This window comes from Salvelinus fontinalis, chromosome 35 (genome assembly GCF_029448725.1).
Source record: "Salvelinus fontinalis isolate EN_2023a chromosome 35, ASM2944872v1, whole genome shotgun sequence".
Taxonomy (NCBI): Eukaryota; Metazoa; Chordata; class Actinopteri; order Salmoniformes; family Salmonidae; genus Salvelinus; species Salvelinus fontinalis.
Window position 1 is genome coordinate 33,262,267 of NC_074699.1, and position 12,428 is coordinate 33,274,694.

General features: G+C 42.1%; 1 protein-coding gene across 3 annotated transcripts in view; it reads left to right on the plus strand.

Moving 5' to 3' along the window:
• The window catches only part of adamtsl3 (ADAMTS-like 3), a 250,200-nt gene that overhangs the window by 203,717 nt on the left and 34,055 nt on the right, over positions 1-12,428 (plus strand). For all 3 annotated transcript variants that reach the window (XM_055900039.1, XM_055900038.1, XM_055900040.1), the window contains 3 exons: positions 4,412-4,671; positions 5,856-6,429; positions 11,649-11,883. In XM_055900039.1, coding sequence (XP_055756014.1) covers positions 4,412-4,671; positions 5,856-6,429; positions 11,649-11,883 — 1,069 coding nt within the window. The remainder of the gene's footprint in view (positions 1-4,411; positions 4,672-5,855; positions 6,430-11,648; positions 11,884-12,428) is intronic.

Sequence of the window (12,428 nt, forward strand, 5' to 3'; positions counted from 1 at the left end):
AAACCATCGTTGCTTGCATCTTGCATCCGCCTCTGTATTGTGACAGGTATATCTCTCTGGTCACCCCCAAAACCAATTCTTCCTTTGGCCGCCTCTCCTTCCAGTTCTCTGCTGCCAATGACTGGAGCGAACTACAAAAATCTCTGAAACTGGAAACACTTATCTCCCTCACTAGCTTTAAGCACCAGCTGTCAGAGCAGCTCATAGATTACTGCACCTGTACATAGCCCATCTATAATTTAGCCCAAACAACTACGTCTTTAACTACTGTATTTATTTATTTTGCTCCTTTGCACCCCATTATTTCTATCTCTACTTTGCACCTTCTTCCACTGCAAACCAACCATTCCAGTGTTTTTTTACTTGCTATATTATATTTACTTCGCCACCATGGCCTTTTTTATATTTTTGTTTATTAATATATTTTATTAGCCTTCACCTCCCTTAACTCACCTCACTTGCTCACATTGTATATAGACTTATTTTTCACTGTATTATTGACTGTATGTTTGTTCTACTCCATGTGTAACTATGTGTTGTTGTATGTGTCGAACTGCTTTGCTTTATCTTGGCCAGGTCGCAATTGTAAATGAGAACGTGTTCTCAATTTGCCTACCTGGTTAAATAAAGGTGAAATAAAATAAAATAAAAACCCTAAACCCCCAAGAAATAGTATTTGACCTTGTGGGGACTAACAAAATGTCCCCAGCTGGTCAACTTTTTGTTCATTTACTATTCTTGTAGGGACTTCTGGTCCCCACTAGAATAGTTAAACACGTCCACTAACACACACACACACACACACACACACACACACACACACACACACACACACACACACACACACACACACACACACACACACACACACACACACACACACACACACACACACACACACACACACACACACACTGTAAGCCAACTACTGTTCAGTGCAGCCAAGCGTACTTCCAGAATGAAGAGAACATCTGAAAAGCATACAGAAGGAAGGTCAATGGTTGTTCACTGAGTGTGTGTGAGTTCACACTGTAAAGGAAATAGTCCACTCTCCTACGGTGTGTGTGTGTCCCAAAGTGTTCACTGTGTGCCTGATAGCTACCATCTCTCTGAACAGCCTCAACAGAGAGAGGACATACAATACATGATTGAGTGCCTCGCAAATGTCACAGCTACTCCTTAAAGGAAGTGTGTGTGTGTGCGTGTTTGAGAAACTGTCCTACCCAGCTGCTGCTTACGAGGGCCAGGGTCAGAGTGGGGTCATGGCGGGTGTGTGTGTGTGTATGTGATGAGCACGCATGCCCGTGCCTCTGTGCATGAACTTTCAACATGTCAGTATACTACACCTATAGATTCACAATAGGGTAGTGTGTATACTACACCTATAGATTCATAATAGGGTAGTGTGTATACTAAACCTATAGATTCACAATAGGGTAGTGTGTATACTACACCTATAGATTCACAATAGGGTAGTGTGTATACTACACCTATAGATTCACAATAGGGTAGTGTGTATACTACACCTATAGATTCACAATAGTGTAGTGTGTATACTACATCTATAGATTCACAATAGGGTAGTGTGTATACTACACCTATAGATTCACAATAGGGTAGTGTGTATACTACACCTATAGATTCACAATAGGGTAGTGTGTATACTACACCTATAGATTCACAATAGGGTAGTGTGTATACTACACCTATAGATTCACAATAGGGTAGTGTGTATACTACACCTATAGATTCACAATAGGGTAGTGTGTATACTACACCTATAGATTCACAATAGGGTAGTGTGTATACTACACCTATAGATTCACAATAGGGTAGTGTGTATACTACACCTATAGATTCACAATAGGGTAGTGTGTATACTACACCTATAGATTCACAATAGGGTAGTGTGTATACTACACCTATAGATTCACAATAGGGTAGTGTGTATACTACACCTATAGATTCACAATAGGGTAGTGTGTATACTACATCTATAGATTCACAATAGGGTAGTGTGTATACTACACCTATAGATTCACAATAGGGTAGTGTGTATACTACACCTATAGATTCACAATAGGGTAGTGTGTATACTACACCTATAGATTCACAATAGGGTAGTGTGTATACTACACCTATAGATTCACAATAGGGTAGTGTGTATACTACACCTATAGATTCACAATAGGGTAGTGTGTATACTACACCTATAGATTCACAATAGGGTAGTGTGTATACTACACCTATAGATTCACAATAGTGTAGTGTGTATACTACACCTATAGATTCACAATAGGGTAGTGTGTATACTACACCTATAGATTCACAATAGGGTAGTGTGTATACTACACCTATAGATTCACAATAGGGTAGTGTGTATACTACACCTATAGATTCACAATAGGGTAGTGTGTATACTACACCTATAGATTCACAATAGGGTAGTGTGTATACTACACCTATAGATTCACAATAGGGTAGTGTGTATACTACACCTATAGATTCACAATAGGGTAGTGTGTATACTACACCTATAGATTCACAATAGGGTAGTGTGTATACTACACCTATAGATTCACAATAGGGTAGTGTGTATACTACACCTATAGATTCACAATAGGGTAGTGTGTATACTACACCTATAGATTCACAATACGGTAGTGTGTATACTACACCTATAGATTCACAATAGGGTAGTGTGTATACTACATCTATAGATTCACAATAGGGTAGTGTGTATACTACATCTATAGATTCACAATAGGGTAGTGTGTTTACTACACCTATAGATTCACAATAGGGTAGTGTGTATACTACACCTATAGATTCACAATAGGGTAGTGTGTATACTACACCTATAGATTCACAATAGGGTAGTGTGTATACTACATCTATAGATTCACAATAGGGTAGTGTGTATACTGTGTTTTGTTTTTGGAGATATTAGATGGATTGACTTCACCCTAACCGAAGGATTGACTCTCCCCTGCTGTCATGCTAGCCTCAGGTTGTGTCCCAAACAGCACCTTATTCCAAAAATAGTGCATTACTTTTTATCAGGTCCCATAGGGCTCTGGTCAGTACTGCACTATATAGGGATTAGGGTGCCATTTGGGATGAGACCTCAGAGTCTCAAGCACAAGGTCATGTTCCCTCATCCTTCTAGCCCAGACCTTATCTCATTCCCTGTTATCAAAGCTAATGATATCAAATCCACAGGATTAACTTGACCCAGATATACAGGGAGCGTGCTTCCCAAATGGCAACCTATTTGCCATATAGTACACTACTTTGGAGCAGAGTCCACATTGCCTCAGTCTAAGTATGACCATACAGGCTCTGGTCACTACATAGGGAATAGGGTGCCATTTGGTACGCTTACAGAGAGTGCGTTAGAGGGAGGGTCCGCATGCATTGCCTCACAGTCTAAGTATGACCATCGGTCAGTACGAGATAGAAATTACAGCGATTGAACTGTACTGCTCTTTCGTGAGAGCTTGGTTTTAAGTCCAGCTGATTCCAGACAGAACAGGGTGGAAGATCTTGTTCTCTACTGATTGACTATTTTCTCATTTTAAGATCACTTTATTAGATCACTTCATTAGATCACTTTATTAGATCACTTTATTAGATCACAAGGTCCAACCGAAATGTGACTTCTGCTTTTAACCCCTCCAAAGGCATAAATACACCCAGGTTTTGGAGAGGTGTGGGGAGCTGCCACACTGGGCGCCCCGTGGAGCTGTTGTTATGGGGGGTTAAGTGCCTTGCTCAAGGGCACAACGACAGGCAATGGCATCTGGGATTTGATACCAGCAACCCTCCGGTTGCCAGCTTTCTGTCAGACCCAGGATTTGAACTGGCAACCATCCGGTTGCTGAGTTTCCTCTTTAACCGCTAGTCTAACTGCCGCCCAAATTATGGTAATGATAATGTAGAATCATTATTCCAAATCAAATCATTATCATAATGTCACATATAATGTAGGTTTTATTTATAATATTTTGTGTTAGTTATAAGGTGTTTTATCCTTCTAAACCTTCATGCTATAGCCTATATTTGTCATGTGAGTAAATGACAATGGTTTAATTCACTGTAAGAGGTTGACCACTGTTATGTTCTCGCTGTCTCTCTCGCTGTCTATCTCTTTCTCTCTCTCTGTCTCTGTCTCTGTGTCTCTATCTCTCTCTCTGTCTCTGTCTGTCTCTCTCTCTGTCTCTATCTCTCTGTCTCTCTCTGTCTCTATCTCTTTGTCTCTATCTATCTGTCTCTCTCTCTCTCTCTCTCTGTCTCTGTCTCTGTCTCTGTCTCTGTCTCTGTCTCTATCTCTCTATCTGTCGCTCTCTGTCTCTCTCTGTCTCTCTCTCTCCCTCCCTTCATCTTTCCCTCCATCCATTCTTCCCTTCAGAGCATAAGACAGAGATGAACCCCAGACAGCTTGTGAAGGAAGCATCCATAATCAACCAGCAGCCCACAAAGGAGACAGGGAAGGAAGCATCAAAGAAAACAATCAAGGAGCCAGTAAAGCGTTGTCCGTTGATTCTAGGCTTGAGTCGTATCTACATCCAGACCCGGCAGGAGAAACGCCTCCACCTGACCATCGGCGGGCGTGCTTACCTCCTACCAAAAACCTCCCTGGTCATCAAATGCCCTGTCCGGCGCTTTCAGGTTGGATCCTTACCTCATGGTCTTTATGGTTGTAATGGATGAGAACATATGCCATGGCTGGGGTTTCCAGGTTGGATCCTTTCCTCATGGTCTTTATGGTTGTAATGGATGAGAACATGTGCCATGGCTGGGGTTTCCAGGTTGGATCCTTTCCTCATGGTCTTTATGGTTGTAATGGATGAGAACATATGCCATGGCTGGGGTTTCCAGGTTGGATCCTTTCCTCATGGTCTTTATGGTTGTAATGGATGAGAACATATGCCATGGCTGGGGTTTCCAGGTTGGATCCTTTCCTCATGGTCTTTATGGTTGTAATGGATGAGAACATATGCCATGGCTGGGGTTTCCAGGTTGGATCCTTACCTCATGGTCTTTATGGTTGTAATGGATGAGAACATGTGCCATGGCTGGGGTTTCCAGGTTGGATCCTTTCCTCATGGTCTTTATGGTTGTAATGGATGAGAACATATACCATGGCTGGGGTTTCCAGGTTGGATCCTTTCCTCATGGTCTTTATGGTTGTAATGGATGAGAACATGTGCCCTGGCTGGGGTTTCCAGGTTGGATCCTTTCCTCATGGTCTTTATGGTTGTAATGGATGAGAACATATACCATGGCTGGGGTTTCCAGGTTGGATCCTTTCCTCATGGTCTTTATGGTTGTAATGGATGAGAACATATACCATGGCTGGGGTTTCCAGGTTGGATCCTTTCCTCATGGTCTTTATGGTTGTAATGGATGAGAACATATACCATGGCTGGGGTTTCCAGGTTGGATCCTTTCCTCATGGTCTTTATGGTTGTAATGGATGAGAACATATACCATGGCTGGGGTTTCCAGGTTGGATCCTTTCCTCATGGTCTTTATGGTTGTAATGGATGAGAACATATGCCATGGCTGGGGTTTCCAGGTTGGATCCTTTCCTCATGGTCTTTATGGTTGTAATGGATGAGAACATATGCCCTGGCTGGGGTTTCCAACTATGACTGGACATGTTTATCATTTAAAATCACTTACATTTAATTTTGTAGATTCATTCTGGCAATAGACAAATCTCCCTGAACAGCTGTTCTGCTCAGCTTGTCAGGAGGTAAAGGCCATTCCAGGACTCCAGTCTAAATTGAGAGGTTGGCCTCCTTAGCTCTTATTTTTGCCTTGTGTTTCGCCTTGTATGTTGCATCTAGAAATCCTACATCCGTTGGGAGAAGGATGGCCGCCCCCTGCCCAGCTGCAAGCGTCTGGGCGTCACCAAATCTGGTTCTCTAAAGATCCACAGCCTAGGAGTCGTGGACAGTGGGGTGTACGTGTGTATCGCCGGCCCCGCCTCAGACACATTCACCCTTAAACTGATTGGCAGCGACAGCAGACTGATCGACCGACCGGTTGAAAACGAATCAGACCCCGAACCTGGCCTAGACCTGACCAGGATTCAACCGCGATTCAACCCTCAGGACTGGGACCCCCAGGGTCTTCCTCACTGCCTCCCGTTTACCCCCAGCCTCAAAGGTCCCAGTCTGTCTCTGCTGCCCGGTGGTGTGGAGGCCTCGGTGCTGCAGGTGCAGGCGGGGGCCTCCGTGCTGCAGCCCTGGAGCCTGGAGGAGAGGGTGAGGAACGTGAGTCTGCAGGCGGAGATGGGAGAGATCAGCCAGGAACAGGCTTCTCAGATCATCTACACCCTCATCACAGAGATGTCTGGAGTACATCAGGCCTCCACAGAGCAGTGGAAAGGGACCAAGGAGGAGACGGGGAACCCAAAAGGTAACGTTTTGTTACGATAGAAAATAATCCAATACAATAGAACACAACTTTTTCCCTCCAAGGATGTCACTGTACCAGAATGAAAAACACCACAGTTCCCCAGGCACACCATGCTGTACATTGACACATATAGGTCAGAAACACTCACATTCATTCATAATGAATCTGCAAGTGTCTGAGAAGTTTTTTTGCATAATATAATATACAGTATTACATCACTTTTGTGTATAATAGTTATGTAATGTATGCAGTTACCATGTCGTTTCTAAGCGAACACCAGGTAGTTAGTGGGCTGTAGAATAAAGTTTAATGCTAGTTTTCTCTCAGAGGGCTCTATTCTCGGGCCGGCGTTAAGGCAGCACTAGTGTCAAATGCACGTTAGTTTGCAATTTTATAATGGAAATTCTGGCACACTGGTATTTTCCAGTCCTAACGCCATGTTTTGGAAATATACCTTTCTTATGTCAGCTCACTTGTGCTCAGATGGGCGGGTGGAAATATTTGAGGCGTGTCCTTAAAAACATGATCCAAAGTGTTAATTTCAGGCAGTGCTGGTAGGGATATTTAAGACTGGTTTCAGCAGTAACGCAGATGGTTATGACATGACTTTTGACAGCAGAAATGCAGCCTATCCAGCCGTGACGCACACTGCCCATATGAACATGGAACAGGAGTAGCCTGATGTGCTTTTGGAGTCTGAATACTTCCTATTTAGAAACATTAACCTCCTCCTCTCAATTTAGCCTTTTTTTTGTCTGCCAAATGCAATCGTGAATCTTAATCACCAAAGCTTTATTAAAATGTAAAGTTTGAGAGGAGTAAAACAGTGAGCTGACATTCCCTTTTTATCTCTGCATTGTAGACAGCCCACATTATTTTAGTACGCAGGTCACGTTTTGAACGTACGTAAAAACCCCTCCATGATGTAGAACCCAAGACCTCCCTTAGGCCTACTATAACGAAGGCTGGTTCAACAGAAATGCCTGTCTGTTTTATCCTGATGGTTTTATGATATCATTACATTCTACATGTATTTATTGTTGTTGTTGTTTAAAAAAAAACGTATTGCTTGTTTTTCGTTACATTTTGTTACAACCAAACAAATGAGAATGATTCACCTTCCTGGTTCTATGGTGAGAACGTCGGTTGTACGCTTGTAATGCAACTTCTGGAGATGTGTGAATGTGATCTTATCTGTTGGATGGTTCCGATTATGCTCGTTAAACTTAGGCCTATTTGGGAGCAGAATAACGCTGAGTGGACATTCTCCCTTCATTTCTATTGGATTTTAGTCCAGCTACTGTGAAAAGTTTGGATGTGTGGATAACCCTCCATAGTTTGCGTTGTTTTAATATGATATGGCCACAGGGAGACATTATGGTGCCTGTAAGTGTTACATAATCTATTTAAAATATGTTGTTGTTTGGTTTTGTTTAGAATTATATTAGAATTATGAATGATCTTTTTAGGCCTCATCAATAATGAATTTAATCTAGCTTATTGGCAATGTTTTTCATGTCCGTGCTCAGCCATAATGCAATTTACTGTAGGTCTAGCCTCTATATCAGTGTGAATTCTATTGAAGCCATGCAATTACTGAGAACAATGTGGACTACAAATGGGTTCAAGTTAACCTATTTAGGAAAGATTGGATAGATAGGTCTACATTTTGTTAATTCGTTTCTGTAAGCCATTTAACAAACTATAACGGACCAACATTGGAATTTGAGTTGATTCCAAGGCAATACATAACAAACCGTAAATACACAATCTGAAGAAACCACATATGTGACCGACCGTTTTGATTTGGTCTTATGTAGCAAAATTTAAATTGTTTTTTACATTGGATAAAAGTATAGACTCAGAGCTGGAAAATGGTATATCATACACTGCATTTGAGGAACAATGGGAAAGTAATTCTGCTTCGAAAGTTGTTAAACTTGTAACCTCACTTTTGAGAAAATGTCCCTTGAATGATTTGGTAAACCTACTGGAGAGCTCTTTGTCTACACCCATTCAGCATCGTTCAGACCCTCTTAAGCCTTAGCCCCACTCATCTCCTTAAGGATTCACATGTTAGACCATGTACTAAACAACCAAAGATTTCAAGACTAAAGGCTGGTTTATATTACGTCTATCAACAGTTGTCGCAGTAACATCATGAACATTCTATTGCCGTCTGACAAATTTGTCGTCGTCGTTAGGAAAAAGAACACACACAAAAACTACAGGCTGCCCGGTTTGTCCAAAATAGCATAACTAATGTATTTTAACACCAATAAACCCACCCGTTTAAAAATAAATGTAGTATATATCAATCTAGCAAACGAGGCAACTAAATCAACTTTCTAAACAATGTTTTGGTTCGTTTCTAGTTTGTTAGCTAACTAGCTAATGTTAAGTTATCTGGCTAGCCAGTTCAAATAATGACCAATAATATACAGTAGCTGACAACTTCTTCACTTTAGTTCATTTGTCTTTATTATTACTGGAAAATAAACTCACAACAAGATCATTATTTACAAGTTAATGGCGAGCCAATTACTGAAAATAGCTTACGGTTGTAAGTGTGACGAAGTCAGTCGGCATTTTGTCTCGTCTCGTTGGCCTAACGTTATATGCTAATTTGACTTTGGTGCAGGTCAAGTTCTTCACATTACCGTCTCTGGTAAACACATACCATATCAAATTAAATCTATGTTTATTTGTCACATGCACAGAATACAGAAGGTGTAGTGAAATGGTTACTTGGATAGTGGAGTCTTTTCTTTAGACATGTAGCTAGCTAGATGTCTAAATCAACAATGATTTTTTTATATATTTTTATTTTATTTTTATATAGCCCTTCGTACATCAGCTAATATCTCGAAGTGCTGTACAGAAACCCAGCCTAAAACCCCAAACAGCAAGCAATGCAGGTGTAGAAGCACGGTGGCTAGGAAAAAAAAAGATCCATAATCCCAACTCATAACATTACTACCCTTCATGAATCTGCAGGTAGTTTACCAACCAGGTTCAATGTTAGTTAGCTAGCTAACATTAGGCTATAACTAACAATGCAAATTGCTCTGAGATATGAATAATATTACTACACAGATCATACACGTAATGTTAGCTAGCGAGCCAGCCAGCTAACGTTAGCTAGCTAGCTAACAGAACGCTTTAACTTGAAATGAAAAATAATTTCTGATTAAATTAGAAACTTATAATATCTGAAAATGTAGCTAGCTATACTATCTTACCCATATACATGGATGGACGCTTCTTATCATGTTTCAGATAAGACCCAGATGCAGACTGTGTCAAAGTAACAATGTTTATTGCAACAACAGGGGCAAAAGTACAGCACAGCAGGCAGGTTCAGGGTCAGGTCAGGCAGAGGTCAGTAATCCAGAGTAGTGGGGCAAAGGTACAGGACGGCAGGCAGGCTCAGGGTCAGGTCAGGCAGAGGTCAGTAATCCAGAGTAGTGGGGCAAAGGTACAGGACGGCAGGCAGGCTCAGGGTCAGGTCAGGCAGAAGTCGGTAATCCAGAGTAGTGCCGCAAAGGTACAGGACGTCAGGCAGGCTCAGGGTCAGGTCAGGTAGAGGTCGGTAATCCAGAGTAGTGGGGCAAAGGTACAGGACGGCAGGCAGGCTCAGGGTCAGGGCAGGCAGAAGGGTCAAAGCCAGGAAAAACTAGAAAACCGAAACTTGGACTAGACAGGAGCAAGGGGAAAACCACTGGTAGGTTTGAACGAACAAAACGAACTGGCAACAGACAAACAGAGAACACAGGTATAAATACACAGAGAATAATGGGGAAGATGGGCGACACCTGGAGGGGGGTGGAGACAAGCACAGACCGGTGAAACAGATAAGGGCGTGATACTTCTCCCTCTTTGTCACGGATGTCATGGTTGCCCTTAGTTTGAAGATGTAATCTGGAGACAGGTGTTTTATACAACAATAGCCTTCTGTGTATAAAACACCTGTCTTCAGATTACATCTGTGTTCTATTTTTAACTTGCTCTGCATTTTTGCAATCAAATGCCTGAATTTTCTCCATCTCCTTAGTTATCATGCTCTAATTCCACCGGGCATTCTACTAATTTCAAGACTTGTTCCTCCAGAAAGTAGAGGGCAACACTTTTGCAGTTCTACTACGTGATATCTTTCATATAAGCCATGTTAGAAAGGATTACCCACACATGCTGACCAGTTTATGATAAAGACAGAAGTGTGCTACATGGCAGACCAATCCGAACTCATCTCTCGGCATGTCCAGCCCATCCATTATCTCAGCCAATCATGGCTATGAATGTTCCTGGCTCATGAAGGTTCCTGGCTTTTTCCGTGGCTAAACCAACTAGTCTCGTAATTTAACAATTGTATTCGTATTTACAGATGGCATGCAAGTGTGTTTTTAAGACATATGAACGTTTACATGTTCCAAATGGCATTTCTGGCCAAAAACTGATTTAGATTTTTTTTAAACTTTGCATTCAAATGCCTCTCCTGTGAAGTAGTGATGTGTGACATATGCCTAGTTTCCTGAAATGAGTCACATATTTTGCCATGGAGCACATTCTGATTGGCCAGTAAGGGGCCAAGCCTCGAGACACCCACAACTTGTTTATTCATCGAAACCCAGCCCCTTTCGCGCCAATGCCAACAAGTGTGCCGAAAATTGTGATAGTGAAAATAGCAGAACTATTTCTGACACACGCCTGAACCTATAGCACTAGCGCCTGCGTTTAGATTGACCATTCTGTTAGGTTTGTTCAAATAGAGCCCAGATTGTCAGGGCAGTAAAGGAATACACGAAACAGGATTGCGTATTCAGATGAAACATTTGCAGGCGCTATATGGTGTTAGAGTTACATTTAAAAAGTGGGTATTCATAGGACAGATACTTTCATAGCTAAATAAAAAAGACAAGTTATTAATTTATGTTCAGTTTATATACAGGAATGAAACCCACAACTCATCTATGACATTTCTAGTGCATCAAATGGGTTTTTATCAAGGTTGGGGGTCAATTCCTTTTCAATTCAGTCAATTCCTTTTCAATTCAGGAAGAAAAACATAAAATTCTAATTCCAAATGTTCCTCATAGAGCATCGAGATGTGGAATTTCAGTTTACTTCCTGAAACGAATGAATGGAAATGGAACTGACCCCTACTGTAGTTATTATTTCATCTGCAACATACAATGTGATACGATCTCATATCTCAATAGACCGGACACCAAACTCGTCAGAGTGGTCGGCTAGTAGCTTCAGGAGACCAGTGATCATCCGACAGAGGCAGAACCCCCTGATGACCTTCCAGAGGAGTCTGAACATCAGTGTTGGCCAGACAGCCTTCCTGACCAACGCCACGCGGCAGTTGTACCTGCTCTGCCCCACAGAGGGCATCCCGCAACCCCAAATCACCTGGACCAAGGACGGAGTAGAGCTGCAACTAACTGACAGGTAACACATACAGTAATACACACACACACACACACAACACACACACACACACACACACACACACACACACACACACACACACACACACACACACACACACACACACACACACACACACAGACACACAGACACACAGACACACAGACACACAGACACACAGACACACGTACACACACACATAAATAAGACATGCCCATTAGCTTTATGTTATCCTCCATTCTCACTCCTCTTTCCATAATGTAGTGCAGCAGCCCTCTGAACTATGTGGGGTATAGCTCAGGCCTGTTGGGCTTGGCTTGGCTCTGCCCTGGAGAGAATACTGATTGTAGCTATGCAGGATCCCTGTGAGAAGCTATGGAAACTGTTACTCATATATCAGAGAAAGGAGAAAGGACTCGGAGCCCGCTGTGAATGTTCTGTGCTCCGAGTCCGCCTCAGATCATGGTGTGAAATTTACAAATTCACCTTCCGGACCCTGTTGCTCAGTCTCACTCCTCGTCCTCCACTCTTCCTCCTCCTCCTCAAGTCTTCCTCCTCCTCCACCC